Source organism: Colias eurytheme, chromosome 9 (genome assembly GCF_061535395.1).
Source record: "Colias eurytheme isolate Ceu_HAF_F1 chromosome 9, ilColEury1 Martin Lab GWU primary, whole genome shotgun sequence".
Lineage (NCBI taxonomy): Eukaryota > Metazoa > Arthropoda > Insecta > Lepidoptera > Pieridae > Colias > Colias eurytheme.
The window spans coordinates 6,424,188-6,444,779 of record NC_142988.1 but is presented as its reverse complement, the minus strand read 5'-3'; the positions used below and the strand labels follow the sequence as shown (position 1 = coordinate 6,444,779).

At 34.4% G+C, this 20,592-nt stretch overlaps 2 protein-coding genes across 2 annotated transcripts; both read right to left on the bottom strand.

Moving 5' to 3' along the window:
* Positions 1-5: 5 nt before the first annotated feature.
* On the bottom strand, positions 6-10,217 carry Nup154 (nuclear pore complex protein Nup154). The gene is made up of 24 exons (XM_090105176.1): positions 9,991-10,217; positions 9,762-9,918; positions 9,200-9,433; positions 8,757-8,938; positions 8,372-8,643; positions 8,071-8,202; positions 7,623-7,750; positions 7,161-7,352; positions 6,666-6,808; positions 6,260-6,434; positions 5,698-6,050; positions 5,459-5,597; positions 5,155-5,269; positions 4,820-4,976; positions 4,615-4,701; positions 4,355-4,542; positions 3,887-4,034; positions 3,720-3,813; positions 3,086-3,266; positions 2,291-2,519; positions 1,803-2,037; positions 1,607-1,727; positions 876-1,056; positions 6-468 (listed from the first exon to the last, which is right to left on the bottom strand). Exons 1-24 carry the CDS (start codon positions 10,126-10,128, stop codon positions 397-399), a joined length of 4,053 nt encoding a protein of 1,350 aa, XP_089961302.1. The 5' UTR covers positions 10,129-10,217; the 3' UTR covers positions 6-396.
* Positions 10,218-12,854: 2,637 nt separating this feature from the next.
* Positions 12,855-19,113, bottom strand: LOC149905842 (uncharacterized). Its single transcript, XM_090105518.1, has 11 exons — positions 19,038-19,113; positions 18,650-18,846; positions 18,402-18,553; positions 18,004-18,118; positions 17,622-17,768; positions 17,451-17,514; positions 16,128-16,221; positions 15,712-15,925; positions 15,364-15,493; positions 13,204-13,406; positions 12,855-13,110 (listed from the first exon to the last, which is right to left on the bottom strand). Exons 1-11 carry the CDS (start codon positions 19,072-19,074, stop codon positions 12,970-12,972), a joined length of 1,494 nt encoding a protein of 497 aa, XP_089961644.1. The 5' UTR covers positions 19,075-19,113; the 3' UTR covers positions 12,855-12,969.
* Between the last annotated feature and the right edge of the window lie 1,479 nt (positions 19,114-20,592).

The following is a 20,592-nucleotide window of genomic DNA, read 5'->3' as shown; positions in this document are numbered from 1 at the left end:
TGTCAAATGTTTAAATTTAATTTATTTACAAAAATAGAAATCAGTGTTCCTTCCGAATTACATTCACTGTTATTCTTACATGCATACATGCATTTTTCAGCTTAGACAGGATATATAAGAATATATTATTATCAAATGTATATATTATGACTTTAATTAATAAGTAACTTTAAAGTAAAATTTTAGTTTTACAGTCACTGCCGATTAATAATAAACTGAAACATAATTGTATAATTATTATTTAAAAAGATATAAAAGTGTATTTTTTAAGGAATATTGTACGGATTTCTAATTTAATTATATTTTAACGTTACCAATGATCGATGTTTTTTTTTCACCAAAAAAAAAAAAAAACTAACATAAATAAAAATAAAAATTACTAAAATTAATGCTAAATTAGTCCATTCTATCTAGATACGCCTGCGCCACGGTAAGTTTATCTATAAGTATTTGTGTGTTGGGTCGACTCTGAAATGAAAGGAAAATTGATATATTATTGTAATGCATAAACATTATAATAGTAACTTATTTTATTTAAATTATTAAATTGAGTTTAGAAATAGTACAGCCTCATAAAGGTTTGATTGAAATTATAAGTAACTGTTTACTAATTTTTATGTTAGTTATTTCAAAATTGTTTTCTAACGTGTTAAAATACAATATTTATAATTGAAAATAATAATAAAGTATTTAAACTTGCTTAAATTATTGCATATTATATGCACAGCTTGACTCAAATCCGTTTTATAAGCGTAGGGTGTTTTACAAATAAGTATTGTATTTGTATTAAGCACTGCAATTGATTCGCGAGTTTGATGTGCTATGCAACGTTTAGAATCACGTCTTGAACGAGGTGATTGTACGGGTGTACGCACCTGCAGCGCGGAGAGCGCCGCCTCGTGCAGGTCCTTGCAGCGGGCGAGCGCTTTGCGGCGCGGCGCGGGCGGCAGCTGCGGCACGTCGGCGCGCGCCGCCTGCAGCAGGAGCACCGCTACACCGCACACGTGGCATTCATCGCCGCAACCGAGCCACACGCGCTCGTTCACACTCACCAGCCTGTGTAACCACACACATTGCTTAACTTTCATGTATACCATGCACACAATGAGAGACATGTTGTTGTCTACCCGTGTTGTAGAGTGGAGACCGCGTCTCGGCAAACGTAGTGTAGGATGCCCCATGACACGATGGAGCGATGACTTGCGTAAGATAGCAGGGAAAAACTGGCGGCAAGAAACCAACAATAGGGCTAAGTGGCGTGCCATGGGTGAGACCTACGTCCAACAGTGGACGAACACAGGTTGAAAGAGAGAGAGAGAGAGAGATGCACACAATGTGTACTTTATGGCGCATCTCGCACTCCTTCCACTCCGTATCGAAGCAAACTGCCGCCGGCAACCAAAAGCCGCGCGTGCCGCAAGTAAAAGATGCAAATGCCGGGCATCTGATGCGCCATTATAATTACAATGTACATACTACATACTTCTGAAAACATGTACGCACAACGGGAGATAACAAGATTTTGTTTATAAGGTCAATGGAATGAAATGAACAAAAAGCTTATTATTTTAATCTTTGTAATAAAAAATAATAAAAATAAACTTACTTCACATAGATGTCTAAAACTTGTTCCAAAGATACACCAATATTCAATACGGCTTTGAAAACCATACTCTTTTCTGCTTGTATTTTGCAGCTCAATATTTCTAATTGACGGACAATAAAATCTGCAATAAAAAAGGGTATTATAATTTTAGCTAAAAAAGTTAAGAAAAAGGTAAAGCTGTATTAGCGATACTTACATAATGGGAAACAGTGTCCTGAATTTACATATTCTCTTCCTAATGTGGTTAATTTACTAAGAACTGAGGCAAGTTTTTCATCAGGGGAATGCAATGAACGAGCGGCTGATTCCGCTTCAGCGAGAATATTACTCCAAATGTTTTCCACCAGCAGAGCGTCATTGTGTCCTGAACATTGCACAATTGCGAGCTTGCATTCCCATAGATTGAAACGGTCTGCATACTCTTCGTACAACTGAAAGTAAAATATTAATATTTAAAAGATACACAGAGAACCGAAGAAAAACCTTTGTTGTAGCTTAATTAAACTACAATCTATGCAAGAGCAAAGATGATCCTTGGTTAATGGTTTAAGCAGACTTTTGGCTCATAAAAAGAAATAATCTTTCGGGAAAAAAATCGGGACTTTTAAATTTTCAAAATAATCAAAATTGAAATTGCTTCTTGCAATGGGTACCGCGTGATCTGCTCTACAATGTCACACAAACCTGCGTGATATCCATAAGCTCATCGTCCAGCCGCTGCAGCAGCGCGGCGGGCGGCGGCGGGCAGGCGGCCGCAGCCGCAGCCCGCACGGCCGCCTGCACGCGCGCCACCTCCGCGGCCTCCTCCAGCCGGCGCACGAGCTCGCCCGCGCCGCCCGCCCCGCCCGCGCTGCGCACGCACACCACGCCCGCCGACAGCCACGACATGCGCTGCGATAGCGTCGCACCCGTGCTGGAATAATACCACACTATCAAATATTCCGCCATTTGACCGCCTCCTCGGTACAGTGGTTGACGCCGGAGCGTAACACCGAGGGGTCCTGGGTTCGATTCCCGGTGGGGACGAAGAAAAAGAAATGTCTTGGTCAGGTAGGACACAGAAGGCTGATCACCTACTTGTCCCTAAAGAAAATCGATCAGTGAAACAGATGTATAATGCATCTGCCCCTTACCCGACTAGGGGACATGGGACTTCACTTTTACTTTTATGAAATATTTCAATTTCATACAGATTAATTTGAGATAAAAATAAATAAATATAGGCATACTTAGTAAGGAATTATGTATAATTATGATTAAAGAAATCGACAAAACAATATTTTTACCGATTTTAATATAAGCTGATTTAGATTTGAATGACAGAAAATAGTTGAAAAGGTTCACTAAAAAAATCCCTCAGTTTGTCGATTTTCAATATTTTACCAATTGACTTTTGGTGTTTATAAGCAAACGATATAAATATCATTAGATCAATGGAAAATCTTGGTATATTTCATTGTAAACACTGCATGTAATTACCCCGGTCGAGTAGCCAATCCCTCGAGCACTTCAGCCGCGGCCAAATGATCCCCGGCGCGTTCGAGAACCTTCCACAAGAGGTCAAGCAGTAACAGCGCCGTGCGACCGGACGCTTGTCGCGCAGCCGCTGATAAGTACGTGCGTAGCGATGCGGGCGCTACACCGCTTACTGATACTAATTCTGTAATTAATCATTAACATTAACAAATAGCTTAAAATAACAAAAACAAGCAATCTACGCATTGTATTCTACAGTCGTTAAACAACAGTACTGTGTGTTTTTAAGTTATTGACGAATTATTAGGTGATTCTATTGAATACATTTATTTATTTTATTTATTTAAGCCTTTATTGCTGATACAAACATACATATAAAACTAAATCTATCCTTAACACTATTATCTAACACATCGGATTTTCTGGTTTGTTGATCAGCGTGTCTTGTGACACATAGGCCTCTTCCAGCCGCTTCCACTTATTTCTATCCTTCGCATGTCTGGTCTATACTATTCCTCCAACCTTTTTAATATCATCTATCCATCTCTTCACTTGTCTACCTTTCCTTCTTTTTTTATTTAATACATAAGAGATATAAATATTTTTAATTAATAAATGATAAGTAAGTGTAGCTCACCTGATCCTAAGTTCTTTGATATAAGCCACTCATAAGTTGCAACATGTAGAAGTTCATCTTCTCTTGACAAACATTCCGCGACTAGTTTTCGACCCTTGAACATGACAAAAAAAAATCAATAATACATTCTTTAAAAATTGAAAATACATAAAAACAGATGTTTTTACCTGATAATTAGCATCAGCTGGTGACAAAGTAAGTAACGCATCAGTAGTTTGCGTACGCACACGCGGTGGCGACGACTCGGCACTGCCTTCCGCACTACGCTCGTACAAACGCTCTAACGCAGTACACACTTCGCGGTATATTTCCATCCTAAACACAAAAAATGGTGAAATAAATATCTTTCACGAAAATTTATTCGTTATTTTTATAGCAAAATCCTTATTATATTGTTATGAAAACACACAGTGTATGTTAAAAAAAGAATCACGTAAATCGGTTCAGAAACCTCGGAGTAATCGGTGTACATACATAAAAAAACATACCGGCTGAATTGATAACCTCCTCCTTTTCTTTGAAGTCGGTTAAAAATAGAGGTCTGATGTCCTAATTTTTTGCTCAATATAATAACTATACATATTATTCGGAAAGAGGCTTTAATAATTTGGTAAAACATACAATTAAATTAATACCTCTTATAATAAAGCAAATGGCCCTCTCGATCCTGCGACGGCTGGTCGCTCTTGTAATAATAAAGTGCTCTGTCTTGAGGGTCTATTCTAGACGCGCAGGTGACGCACAATTCCACAATACCAGAATAAAACCCGGCTGAGAGTAATTTTGAACAAACTAGAGGTAGATTCACATTTGGAGCTACATCCTGAAACATATAATGGGTTAATTTCTATACAAGATGACTATGTAGTTGAAAAATGAAAATAGATTCACATACCTTACAAAGTTTCAGAGCCAGCTGAAGCATTTCTTCCCGTTCGGCGGAATTCTTTTGTTGTTTAGCAAACATTAATAGTTCATTGGCCTGTGAATAAAATATTTTAATATTAAATTTCATTCAAATTTTGATAACTAAAATTCCATGTTATCATAAAACAGTAAGAAAATCTGGTTTATGATATGATTAGACATTATATGCATACTTTAGAGCATGTAGCGTCCTCTTGTCTATAAAGCGTAGGACACAATTGCCTCAATTTTTGTGAGATACCGTCGACCGACGCATTGTCACGCAAATATCCTGCGACTAGAGATCCCAATAACAAACACGCTACTTCTTGCCCACCAACCAGTAACTCCCTGAAACACAAAATACATAGAACAATCTTGGTATACAATACACAATATAATGTTCATTATTTTTTTTATTGCAACTATGTTGCGCTCTTGTTGAACTATGACAATTTCCCAGTAAGAATTGAGAAATTACAAATAGCTAGTTATGCAAATTCAATAGTTATCAAAGTATAATATTTACCGAAAACTTGCAGCTTGTAATGCACTTTGCTGTTCTGGCGGAAGACTGGCTGCTATAACGTGGAATTGATGCTCGCACAGGACTTTCCATAAACTGAGCATTTCAATGGCCATTGCTGCAATATAGACATGTATTTTCAGAAGTGCGTAAATAAATTATGAAGTAAGTAACTATTTTATTTATTTTTCAATTTGTTTTTCTAAAAAATATTTTTTTTAACAATTAAAATATAGACTATAAGTTTGACACCATTCCATATACAAAGAAAAATGAAGTTTTTATCAAATAAGTAAACAGTACTAACTAATAAATATTTTTAGTGCATGAATAGAAGCTTGTTCATCAGAGTGTGGTGGGGCAACGACGCGTTGTATGAACGCCGCGACACGTTGTAATTTCTTTACTATGTAGGCACAATCTTCTCCTGTGACTTTGCTTGACATCTAAAATATTTATAAATAGCACATTTATATTGATTATATTTTATTAATCAAATTAATTCTATATAATATATATAATGTTTTATAGTAGTAAAATACTTACAAACTCCTTTTTATCTGGCGTCAGTGACTTCGTAACACACTTCAAATTCCAGATTGGTAAAAGTATCCTTCCTACATAGATATAGAGTCCATTGTGTTTCGAACTATATTCTACTTGTAATTGGAAATTTTCTCTATTTGGTTGAGTGACATTACCAACAAATGAGGATTGGTTAAATGGTGTTCTATTTATATTTTGTTGGTATGGAGATTGTGGTGCTATGGATTGATTGCCTATTGACTGATTCATTTGCATCTGTTGGTACGATTGGTTCATTTGCATTTGTCGCATTTGATCTTGAGGGCGTATCGACATTGGAGTTGACACTTGGCGCGGGGAGAATTTTGGAGAACCTGCAGAAATAATATAATATATATCTATATATCTTTGTAAAATGGTACAATTGATGATAAAATAGTGCTTATTGTTAATGAAAGTCTAAAATATTAATTAAATTAATGAAAACCTCAAAAATAGAAAAAAACATTACTAAAGAACTTGCCAACATATCATTTTACAAAAAAAATTGCATTATTTATTTATCATATATTTAATCATTTACCTATACTAGAAGGTGCATGAGACATCTGGTGCGGCTGTAGAGGTGCTGGCACTGGCTGAGAGCCATAAATAAAGAAGGCTCTAGACGCCCATTCGCTAATAGACAGATCGCCGCTGGTCGCCTCTTCACACGCCAAGTACAATGCGCACGCGCACGCTTGGTCGAAACCTTGCAACTGAAAACATACAGCTCTTAATAACTATTACACGACCTCACATGTAAATTTGAAGTTGTTTCAAATTAAAACAAAGGAAAATTGGTGTGTTGTGTTTAAATGATAAAGACACAGGCATTGTAAATAATTTTAAATATTAGATTTGAAATTATCGGAGGAATAGACTTTTCATTAAGATTTTACCAACCCAAAATATGAAAATATAATATTCGTGTACAAAATTTCACTCACCTGGAACAAATCCTTCACCGGTTGCGCATCTGGTCCGCGGTAATCACGAAGCAAAGCCCTAAGTAAGTCTGGTGGTGCGCCGGCGCTTATAAGTGCAGCGCCCCATGCGCTGACAACCGCCCATCGAGAACCCGACCATGGATCTAATGGAATTAGAGATCACAAATGTTATTTTGTCTGGTTATGTTTTAACAAAATCTTCCTTTCATAAATTCTGCATGACAATCAAATTGATTATTTTATTAGATATCACTGCGTCAGTAACAACTCAAGCAAATTAAAAATATAACAAAAATATCACACATTAAAAATTGCATTGCAACTAAATTAAATAAATTTATTTGTGTAACCATTATCTGTAAGACTTCGCATAATACAATCGAAAATAATTTGAAGTTCAAATAACAAAAAATAATTTAAAGATCAAATAAAAATCATGAAAAACTACTTAATATACTAATTTCTAGATTAGTTTATATCAAAAACAAATCAAACCTTTTCTAGCCAACAGAGCGGGCGACAAGTGCGAGTCGTGTATCGTCGGTAAGGCGGTTAGCGCCCACACGGGCCCATCTAGAGGTAACAAAGAATGTGCTTCGCTAAACGCAGCACCACCGAGTGCTCGTGACATACACCAGAGTGTTTCTGCGTCACCACCACCCGTAGAACACACCATTACGAGGGTACCTGACAATTAATAACAACAATTTCTTGGATGAATTATTATCATTATTAAAATTTAAGATTATATAATATGATCATATTATTTACATATACTGAAACAATTAAAGATCATCGAGTGGTTTAGATTTGATGAACACATTTAACTACACTATTAAATACACCATAAACTGTTTTTTTGTTTAATATTTAAAATGTGTACTTTTACTAACATTAAGGATTTTAAGCACATTTAAAAAGATGAATATAATAATAATTAGTTAAGAGATAACTCACCATTATCATACACAGCATTGTGGACTTGTTTTGGTTTAAGAACTGAAGCATTAGGTGTAAATCCTGGTGGTAGTCTGACATGAAGTAAAATGAGATCTTGTGGTCTAGCAGGTCCTCCTTGATTGGGGCTAAAATAAACAATTTAAGCTTAATTGTTGTACAATAATAAAGTCATAGACACTTATTATCAAAATGTCATGTGGTAAGTATGCATAATTTGGAATAAGGATTATAATGACTGGCAAGTACATTTCTTGATAGTTGATATAGTAATACAGTAATATACTACTAAACAAACTCAGCAGTATACAGCAACAGTATACAGTAATATACTAGCAACTACTAGCAACAGTATACAGTAATATACTACTAAACAAACAGATTACTTTTCTTGTATATTAACCAGAAAACTTACACATTAGATGATTAGATGACATTTTATACTTACTCTCTACAGCCTGTACTAAAGTACAATCTTGCTCCAGTCTGTGTGATAGCAACAACATTCAAATGTTCCGATTCAGACTCTTCTACAGCTGATATGGCAATAACTGGTTTAAAATTATTTGTTTCTACAGTCCTGAAATTAAATATGAACACAATTGTTATTCAGTTAAATGAACATGTTTCAAGTAAATATAAATGTGCTAGTGATAGTTCAATATAAAAAGTGGTAAGTAGGTACTTTTATTTCAAATTACCCACATTTTTAAATTAATATAAATCAATTAAAACATTAGAATACTCACTTTACAATTTCTAGCGCAGATGATACAATTCTATTTTGACCTAATCTAGTGACTTTAGTTAACCCTTCACCATCTTCTCCTAAATCAAACACTTCAATGCAACCTTTTTCACTAAGCGTGTATAATATATTCCGTGAGTTGTCTACTTCAATCTTAACAATGGGGTCTTCATCGTACAAGGCTGCATTAAGAAATGAAGGCACCAAGAAAGATAGTGCACTTGTAGAATGATTAATTTTCTTGCAATGTTTGCCAAACCAGCCTAATTGAGCCTGCAAACATGGTTTAAGTATGAATTAGCTTTTATAATACAAATATTATGTATATGTAATAATAATAAGTAGAAAAGTATTTTTAAAAATTAATAGTGTTTTCATAATATTACCTGATAAGTTATTTCATAAAGACACCCATCTTTTCCACCCATAAATATTCTGCCTTTGGATGTTGGTTTCACACACAGCATTGAAACACCATCAGTAGGCAAAACAAAAACAGGTTCCGGCACCAAATGTATCTCTTCAAATTCAGTTGATCCACTCTGCTTGCCACTTGAAAATGTTACACCTAAAATTATAAGAAATTTTTAACACAATTTAATATACAATGTGGGTGGTATTTTAAATTTTTATATGATTATGTTTGACCCAGGACATGTTTGTTTTCTTATTAATAAAACAAAAAAGAAAGAATGAGGAACAGTTTTTAACAAAAACATTTCACCAAATAAATATTAGTAGATATTCTATGTTATTTGGAATTTCATCATAAGGTTAATTTTTGTTAAAAAAAAATATATTATTGATGTGGAAAAACTTAAACACTCACCTAATACTACTATTTCTACTGTAGTCGTCAAGACCAGTAAGTACTTAACAAAACTCTGAAAAACTCCTGCCTTCGGTTTAACCAAGCCCACACTGACAATAGTTTCCCCTAGGCCATCAAAGTATGCTACATCGCTGCCATGTTCAAATGCCCATACATAAATGTTACTATCAATTGCTAACCAAACTCTGCTTATTTCTGGAAACACCCCCATCAAACAGTGGCACTGCATATCTGTTTTAGCACTAAGGAAAGCACTGTTTAGATATAGGTAGGTAGTATAAGTTTGAAAGCAATTAATAATACTATGACCCATTTGATTTATGATTCTTATAAATACACAAAACTATTTTACAAAGATGCATGATTTATCAATATCTATGAGGGAATAAAATTAATTAAAATTTTATTGTAATTGTTCATTGGATCGGTTAAAAAAGTTGTTAATTTAATGAAAATGATATTGTGTGCTTTATTTAATTTTATTTATATTTAATTTATAAGCATCAAGAATAAAAATTATTTAACTGGAGTTCTATATTAAACTTATTTCAAAGGATACGAGCAAAATGTTCCATTATTTCTGGTGGCAATGGAACTTTATTTAATATTTTTAACTGCGACAAAGAAGCATGATTTAGTAGGGCTGCCAGGTTTCTGTAGTCTCCAGCATTTAGGCCACTACATGTTGGAATGCCTTGTACTGCTATGCCTGTTATCTGAAAGATTTTATCACATTAACATTATCACCGATTTTATTTTTCTATATAACGATAAAACGTGAAACAAACCTCTAGAAATGAAGGGCGGGAATTATCACAAGTAATGTACCGGTCTAGAGTACATCCCGCTAATTCCAAGCACTCCAGTTGCATTTTACAGTTTTCAAGTTGTCTAGGCGCGTCACCACTGTTACTAACACTCGGCATCTGATAAATATTACTTCTTACACATTATTTAGCACAGCAAAATATCAAAACAGAACCAAATCGACGAAAGTGAGGTTATTTTTTTTATTTTATTAATCTGTCAAATGTTAAATGACAAAAAGAACACAAACCTTTTTGTGAGGTTCAATCTTGGTTCAATCACCAAGGCGAGATTATTAATTTATAAATAGCATATGAGTGATTCACGCATTAAACAAATTTAATTCATAACAATATTGATACAATAATAAACTAGTAGTAGGTATTTATTTAATTCATTTAACTCTAAATCCATTCAATAACGGTTTGTACACATTTAAAAAGTTGAATCGTAAATGTCAGTTGTCACTATCATGAACAGATAATAAAAACATAACCCATAGGCCATAGACATCATCATAGTTTATAACTCATCAGTGATCAATATCAATGCTTATTATTTATTTAATTAATTGTTTTTTTTCCTTATTGTGTTTAAATTACCATATTTATCTAATTTTTACTTTTAACAAGCAAGAAGCTGGTTACAACTATAAAAGGCATGACGAAAGATTTTGAAATCCTCTTCCATAATGTGTGTATACGTTTACTATACAAGAAAATCCCTATATTTCGGTAATATACTTAAATTTAAGGAAGATAATAGCCATTTTTCAAAAAATATTTCTTAACTGTGCCAAAACAGCTCGCAGGTGTCATGGCGTAGGCGTGACGTCACTCTTTAGTAAATACGTAATTATTTGTACGCATTGCAAAGAAAATTAAAAAAATATTTATTTAATATGTGTTATAGAAACGAATTTCAAAGTTTATAAGTGGTGTGCAGTATTGCAGTGTGAATCCACATAAAAATAATGCTCAAAAATGTGTTAGTAATTATTTCAAGCGAGAAAATAATAAGAAATGATTGTATAAAGTTGGCGCGGATAACCCCGAACCATGTATTCGTGAATTCGCAATTATATTTCTGTTCTGAGTCGATAAAGCGTACGTGAAACAATAGAAAATAAATAAAAATGCCTATTCTCAACATATTCATAACAACAAAACACATCTGACGTGAGTTGTTTACTTACGTGACGTCACGCGTGTTTTAGTCAAAATGGCCAACTGCAGAATTTCAATGTTTTATTTTATTGATAATCTCATTAATCTTAATGTTTTTAAGATTTCTAAGTCACTATATTTAATTTATTTATTCATTTTCCCTTAAAAACACTACATAATACGATCATTTATGGATACTGTCGTCATGCCTATTCATGATACTACTTGTATACGTAGTATATTATTATTAGTCTGTGATACTACCGATAAAAAAGTGCGGGAATGTGGCGGGAATCTTTGAAAGTAGGTAGTTCTAGAATTCAGTACCGCAGTACGTACTGTCTACGTATAACGGTTTTTATAATATTTTATTGTGCATAATTTCACAATAATTGTTCCATCGATGTTACTTTAATTTGTTACAGGTATTGTTTAAATTACAATTATTGCAATGCAAAGTTCAACTAAGTAAGACTTCCGTTATTCCGTTCTCCCGTGTCTCCGAACAAAGTGAGGTGCTTATATTATATTTTGTTTTTATAATTATTATTATAATGAGAGAGAAATAATAATTAAAAATGGAATTATGAATAATAGTTTAAACAATATTAAACAGAAGAATCGCTAGACCAAGTTGTATGAGATAATATGTTATAGGTATATAACTAGATTAGATTTGTCGTCTAATCGTTGTGATAAATTAACGTCGTTTGATTTTCTACTTTCGAGCATGCTACTGTGCATGCATTGAGATACATATACGATAAACTTAGGAACATGGCTAAAGTTACCATAGATTAATAGTAAAAATTAATATATTGCTCTAGTGGCACAACCCAGGGAGGAAACAGGGGACTACGTTTGTATAGAAAAAACGGCTCTTTTGTTTGCTGCTCTCTTATGCTAGGCGTCCATTACAGGCGGATCGGGCCGGGCCGCATCGCAACGGGCCGTCTCTAATGGACGCGCTGTTTGCTCCTGCGTCCACCTGTACGGGGCGCGGCGGATCGCCTAGGCGGATTTTATCTAACAGACGCTCGCCGCTCACATCCGCCTGCCTGCGTCCACTAGACGGGTCGGGGCGGGCCGGGCCGCAGCGCACCGCCGGCAGAAATCCGCCTGCGAAGCGATATCCGCCAATGCGTTGCGGCCCGCCCCGGCCCGATCCGTCGCTAATGGACGATGTTTCATACAAAACATAGGCCGGCGTATTTTTGCGTTGCGATGCGGCCCGGCCCGATCCGCCTAGTGGACGCCAGCCATTAAAAATTAAACCCGCAATATGTCGCGTTGGGGAGAAGAAAATACTTTGCTTTTTGTGTCACATTATAGAAGTTACGAATGTCTATGGAACACATTTTCCTTTCTAAATATAAATAATGTTGCTCGTATAATGCTTAGGAGGCTTTATTAAAGCCTAAAGGACATGAATGATTCAAGTTTAACAATGAAATAAGCCTGGTCCCAAATAGCACGTCTGTCCGTACGTTTGCTTTGAGCATGCCTATTTAGGAGTACCTATGCTTTAAATCAAGCATGCTTATTTCTGCAATGCAAATGTGAACAAGCTTATTAGCATGCTTTTTTATAGCTCGTCTGTCAGTACCTTTACAATTAATTTACAAGTGCTTAGTGCACGCTACAACAATGGCTTCCGATAAAAAATACAAAAACATAACTACTGTTCCAATGTTTTAATTTTTTTCCTGTTTTACAAATTAAATTGATCTTAATCAAGGTGTTGAATTGCATGATAGAACTGTATTACAATATTTTAAACAATAACTAATCGTGTTAAACGAACACAAGGTCTTCATTCAGTAATAGCTCTCCTTGCGGACCGTTTACAATCTCTCCACCGGACGCGATAAGATGTCCTCTGAGGAATGTATGCACGACCGTCCCTTGTAAAACTCTGTACATGTAGGGACTTATCTGAAACAATAGCCATCACATTGTATTAAATGTATTGATCAATTATACCTACGCTAGGCTACAAATATCGCCATAGCTATCTAAAAACGTTACCTTGTTTTTATAAGTGATTATTTCAGGCGTAACTACAAAAGAAGCGTCTGGATCGAAGTAGATGAAGTCTGCATCATAACCTGGTTTCAGCATGCCTTTTGTTCGCAAACCAGTTAGCATCGCTGGTCCTGACGATAAGTATCTACTCACAGTACTCAATTTGAATCCACGAGCTTTAGCTTCAGTCCAGAATAATGAGACGCCTAGGACGTAAATAACTAGTTAATTTATATATAATATTACACACACATAGAATACCTACGAAGTAGGTAATATATTATATAATACTAGCGGTCCGCCCCGGCTTCGCCCGTGGTACATATGAAAAATAGATGTTGGCCGATTCTCAGACTTACCCGATATGCACAGAAAATTTCATGAGAATCGGTCCACCCGTTTCGGAGGAGTATGCAGACTAACATTGTGACACGAGAATTTTATATACAGGGTGTCCCAAAAAGTAGTGATGAACGGAAGCTGGGAGGTAGAGGACCTAGAGAGCTATCCGAATCACCCCCATGTATGTTATGCGATTTTTCGTATTTTCGGAGTTATGACATTTTTTTCAATTTTTCATCTATCGCTGAGTACGATGAGATTTTTATTTATGGTGACGTGACTTATTGCGCTAGATGCTTGATTTTTTTTGTGTGGTAAGCTGAAAGATAGGCCAATTCAGTATGGTAACATTTACTATCGTTAGATCTTCGAATGGAATAAAAAAAGAATTAAATGCCAAGAAAGATAAAATTACCCAGTATGTTCACAACTTCAAGGGCCCATAAAAAAATAAAATCACATAAAAAAAGTTTTCCATTTGGCTTTTAAAAACTCGCTCTATCTATCAGGTAGCTACCCTAAAAATTTCATTTTATTATTCAGAAGGCTTCAATCGAAAAATTGAAATCTAAATGTGGTAAGTGCAAAAATTTTATTAACATGATGATCATTAAAACCAAATTAAAACCCATAAATAGGTGTTTAATTACCAGAAATTTTTAAAATAACCCCGCTGTTGCTCAATGCAAGTGCGACATCACCGTAAAAAGTTGTCTTTTAAATGTCTGAATGCCCTTTTATCATTTTTAATGGTTTCTTCTGCTACTATGAATTTCCGGGTTATTTCGTCCAAATTGTAGCATTCTCTCAAGTAGCCGAGGTCTTTTTAGTATCCCCATTGAAACAAATCAATGGGGTTTAGGTCGAGGGACCGTGCAGGCCAGGCTTTAAGGCAGGCGTCACCAGCGCATGCGCAGGCTGCAACGACCAATCCATCTTTCAGGGTATCTTTGCCCTTTAGCCTGGCCTCGACGGTCCCCGGACATAAACCCTATTGATTTTTTTCCGTGGGGATACTACAAAGACGAGAGACTGCCACAATTTGAACGAAATAACCTGGAAATTCATAGTAGCAGAAGAAACCATTAAAAATGATAAAAGGGCATTCAGACATTTAAAAGACAACTTTTTACGGTGATGTCGCACTTGCACTGAGCAATAGCGGGGTCATTTTAAAAATTTCTGGTAATTAAACACCTTGTTATTGGTTTTAATTTGTTTTTATTAATCATCATGTTAATTCAATTTTTGCACTTACCTCATTTAGATTTCAATTTTTCGATTGAAGCCTTCTGAATAATAAAATGAAATTTTCAGGGTAGCTACCTGATAGATAGAGCAAGTTTTTAAAAGCCAAATGGAAAACTTTTTTTATGTGATTTTATTTTTTTACGGGCCCTTGAAGTGGAGAACATACTGGGTAATTTTATCTTTCTTGGCATTTTAATTCTTTTTTTTATTCCATTCAAAGATCTAACGATAGTAAATGTTACCATACTGAATTGGCCTATCTTTCAGCTTAGCACACAAAAAAAATCAAGCACCTTCCGCAATAATTGACGTCACCATGAGTGAAAATATCACCGTACTCGGCGATAGGTGAAAAATTGAAAAAAACGTCATAACATGGGGGTGATTCGGATAGCCCTTTAGGTCCTCTACCTCCCAGCTTCCGTTCATCACTACTTTTTGGGACACCCTGTATAAGAGAAATAATTTTATCAACAATTAATTTCTTATCATAATTGAAGTTTTAGTCTCAATATTATCTTAATATACATGGGTAAAGGTGTTTTATATTTTAAATAAAATATGTCTCACCAAACTGAACAGACGACACGCCTCCCCACGCCGTCAAAAAGTTGGATCCTTTCAAACTGGCTACGGATGGCGAGTGATCTGATGCAATCAAATCGAACCTATTTTCTTTAATGTATTGCCATAATTTGTCCTGTGAAATTCAATAGGTATTATAATAGGTATATTCAATACCTATACATTATTTTAATAGTTTATTTAGACAACAACACAGAACTGATATGTTAGTTAAAATTTCTTACAACATGTTAAATGATTGATTACACATAATATTGTGGTGAATCTACCACACATCGACAAAGTCTATGATAGACAAATTTTCTTGATTCTTTACTTATAAAAAATATTTACCTTGTTAGTTTGGTTTCGGATAGGCGGGGAACATTTGTACTCTGTGTGTCCTGGAGGGATCTGTTCGGAACTAAGTGTGAGGTAGTGGTGACAAGTTTCCGCAGTCACACCACCACGCCATAGCGTGCTACCAGACTGTATTCTTTTTTCTCTAGCTTCCTCGAGAATTGGTATTACACCTTGAGCTGAGACGTGAACTACGTGGACGTGGATACTAAAATATATAATTGTTTAGTTATTTTCGTAAAGTTAGTTTTACATAAAATATTTCTGGAAATGAAATAAACGATTGGAATTTATTGATTTGAAATAACCATTATTTATTATGCTTGACAGATCCATTAATCAATATATCAATTAATTTAAGTACGAATCTATTCGAAGATATTACACGGAATACTTAGTGGGTAACTTACTTATATTCCTCTATATATTTTGCAATTAGGGAAACAGCATCTAGTTCCAGTTGATCCGGGCGTGTTGCCAAGTAAGTGTCGTAGAGACGAGGGTCTAATAAAAGATGATACCAATATACAAAGATCACATTATATTATTACAAGAGGTCCGCCCCGGCTTCGCCCGTGGTAGGTACATATTTCGCAATAAAAGGTAGCCTATGTCCTTTCTCGGGTATCAAAATACATGTCTCTATACCAAATTTCATGCAAATTGGTTCAGTAGTTTAGGCGTGATTGAGTAACAGACGGACAGACAGAGTTACTTTCGCATTTATAATATTAGTATGGATTAAAACAATTACCTAGGTATAACTTTTCTAACTAACTCTTATAATAAGTAAGTGCAGTGGGAACTTGGCGAATTGCTCCATATTTTTTTTCTATAAGTATTCCATATCTGGCATTAGATAATTATTACAAAAGGTTATGCGTAAATAGATGCATTTAGCGTATTTAGTCAAACTACTACTGAAATATTAATAACGAAGCATGCATCGACACTAATTGTAAAGTCGACATCGACTGCGGGTGTCCTGGCAGAACAACATTTCGCGGTTAAGCGACTAATAATAATTATTAATATGTTTAACACAAACCGCACCATCTAGTAAGTAGGTACTTCGCGAAGGTATTATTACCCTTTTGAAAAAACGAAAAATTACCACATATTTTATATAAATGCAACCTTGTGCAGAAATGCGGTTTCCTTGTCTAGAAAATGTGCATTGCAGATATGATCATTACTTAAAAATGCAATGTCAATTGTTACGTTATTATTTCCTTTTACCATTTGGTATGTATAATGCAATGTATCAATTTACTATTATAGGTATATCTATTGTTTTAACCTTATATTAAAAATCACAACTTTATATCGTTCAATGTAATAGATGGTCAAGTGTGTCTGAGATCACTTGAAAATCATGATGAAGAATTCCGTAGTACATGTCCAAAAAATAATATATACGATATTAAGATTATTATTTGGGGGTAAATAAATTTGCTGCAGTGTCCATGCTCAATCTTATACCTAACTTATGTTTAAAATATTATATTCAACCCGCTCCCTTTTTTCCTTACCTAAAATATATGGCAGGTGCACTACCGTTCTTCCTATTTAATTTTCACTTTCCCCGATGGCAAAAGGTGCAATTGTTCCTAAAGGCTTAAACTTAAAATTCTTAGGTAGAAACTAAAGAAAATATTCTAAGTATGTAGTTAAGTAAGACAAAAAATTATTTAAGTAAGTACTTACTCGTGTATTTAAATATAAATTATTACCTGAATAGTACCCGTTTCCGTTGTAATTATCATTGTATGTGGTGTCATTCAATTCGCAGTGAAACTGAAATATGATTTACATGTTATTATTATGTTAATAGAGGACGAGTTAACCGAATATTACTGCACGGCCTCGTCTTTTGTCATAAAATAACATTAAAATTTACTTACTGCTAAAACAATATCAGTTCCATTTAATGCGTCAAATACTGGTCTTATTTCGTCAGTCTCTAGATATGGAAATTCTGTTACACCACTATCGATGAGGTATCCTTTGAAGCCAACTACTCCAGCTTCAATCATTTGAGAATACTCATTCTGATAAAAATGAAAAAATAAAGCTATGAATACAATTTGTATTTGTAGAGTACCAGAATAACAGAAAATAAATTTTTTGTTCTATCGTGTGGATTGTGGAGTATCGTCTACCAATTTAAGAATTAAACGGTATATAAGTACAAAAAACAGTAACCCATAATTTCTGAGGCAATTGTTTCTGTTATTTAAATAGCAACTAGTTTTATTTTTACTAACTTAATTAACAAGAACTTACTTCATTACCAGGAATAGCGCCTCCCCAAAAACCAACATCAACAAATATTTCTTCTCTTGCTGCGGCTGCTTTAATTTTTAAATTCTCTAAAGTCGTCGTAGGTGGAATAGAATTTCTGTAAGATAAGAACTATGTTAGTTGTTAATTCGATATAAAGGTATTATTTTTCTTAGGGCCTCCTTAGTCCTTGGTCTGGTGGTTATGAGGTTGTGCAATGTGTATTTTAAACATAAAACAACCATAGAGGAAGAAATAGACGAACAATGCTTCGGTTTTCGTACTCTCTAGCTTCACTCTATTTTGTTTCACCGGATTTATAGGCCTTCAAAGCTTAGTCAATTAAATACATAAAAATGTGTGTGTATTGTTATTTTGAAAACTTCGCATGGAAATCTTACAGAGGCATATCCACAATAGTAGTAAAACCGCCCACGGCAGCTGCTTGCGTTGCTGTTACAAATCCTTCCCAAGAAGTTCGTCCCGGTTCATTGACGTGCACATGCGAATCAATTGCACCAGCCATCAATGCCAAATCTCCACCATCAAATACCTTTAATTAAATAAAAAGTTTAGATTTGAGCACTGTATTGTTTTGTTTATATAGGAATAATATACACCTACACCTTACATATACATAGTTACATACCTTTAGTGATTCTGGAGAACCCTGAAGAAGCGTGTCTACTGATTCTCGCGTCAGAACGCTCTCTATTATTCCTTTTTCATCCACTAGTATACCCCCATCGAACTCGACAGTTTCAGTAACTACTCTTCGACTTAGAAACAGTTGCTTTCCTATTTCATATGGCTTAATTCCTCGACCCGAAGCATACAAGATTAAACCTAATAAAATAAAATATAGAAAATTCTTTAATTTATTTACTCTTAAATAATTGAGTAAAATACTTCTTTTTATCTTAAATTTGAACATATTTTCGATTGTTTTGAAAAAACAGCGCGTTTCAAATCCAACAAAATTTTATGTAAGTTGTATAGATCCGATACGAGAATATAACATGTGAAAAAGTCAATACCTAAGAACAGGAATATTTTTCCTATTATCCGTAACATTATTAACTAAGAGTAGACGTTCTACGAAACCAACGCGACTTCAGTAACTGAACTGAAAGTATTTAAGAACTGGCTTTGCATCCTCAAGGATTACATTGCTTATTGTTTTATATTTTAATGATAATATGTTGACACTCGACGTTAACACACAATAATGTTTTCATGAAATTGAGGGTAATAACTTATTAATAATTGTGATACGCTTTAACATGGTTCACAGAAAAGACAGGAGAATAATTAAAAAATTTTAATTTTGATCTCATCTTTTGTTTTATAACTATGATCAATAATTATTATCCAATGACTTAGCTTAATCTTAATCTTAATAGGTATGTACTATGTATTATAAAGGCGAAAGTTTGTAAGTATGGATGTATGGATGTTTGTTACTCTTTCACTTAAAAACTACTGAACCGATTACAATGAAATTTAGCACATATAGAGGGTAACTTGGATTAACACATAGGATAGGTTTTATCCCGGAAATCCCACGGGAACGGGAACTATGCGGGTTTTCCTTTGAAAACGCGGGCGAAGCCGCGGGCGGAAATCTCGTATTAAATATTCTGAAATATTCTACTATCTACTTATTAGTTAAAAATGAAATAATAAAAGTTATAATAAGTAGGTTATTGTAATTAGTTTAAACTGACCTCAAGTGTACAAAAAAATTACAATCGAAGCAAATAATAGACTCACTGGTCAATGTTAGTTAATCCTAGGAACTTCGTGATTATAATTATCTCAAGTTGATTAAATGATTAATAAACCAATTATAGAGCTTTATCCCTAGATTCATAATGTCTTTAGAATATTTCATCACACTTATATATTTTTTATCGTTTAAAATAGTGAATGAAAAGATGCCAACGATCTTGACACAATCTCAAGTGCTCGTAGTCGTACTACGACTACGACTGTCGTAGGTACTTCACTACACAGTATAAAACAAAGTTGCTTTCCGCCGTCTGTGTGTCTGTATGCGTAGATCTAAATACAAATTAAATTACGCTACAGATTTTGATGGGATTTTTAATAGATATAGTGGTTTTGAAGAAGGTTTATAATTTATATAATTTGTTAAGTAGACCCAGCGGGTGAAGCCGCGGGCTGAAAACTAGGTTTCCTACCGTACTTATACAGTGTCGCCATATTTAAACGTAATTCGGAAGAAACATTTAGGTATGTCTTAAGCAAAATTGATAACTGGAATACAATGCCGTATGATCAGCATAACTTAAGATAACTGATAATTCTTTAGTCTATTTAGTTTCGAAATAAGATTGACAAAATCGTTAGCAGTGTACATGCCTATTGATCCAAATTATTGTTATGCTATTAAATATTAATGCATATTATTATTCAAAACAAAGTTTTCCTATAATTTGTCACATTGAGATTCGTTAATTAAACACGACATAATCTTAATGTTTATGGATGCTGTGAAAAAAATTAATACATATTTACAACGCTTCTTAGTATTGTTTGCAATGTAGTTTGAGTTGCATTTTTTTATTT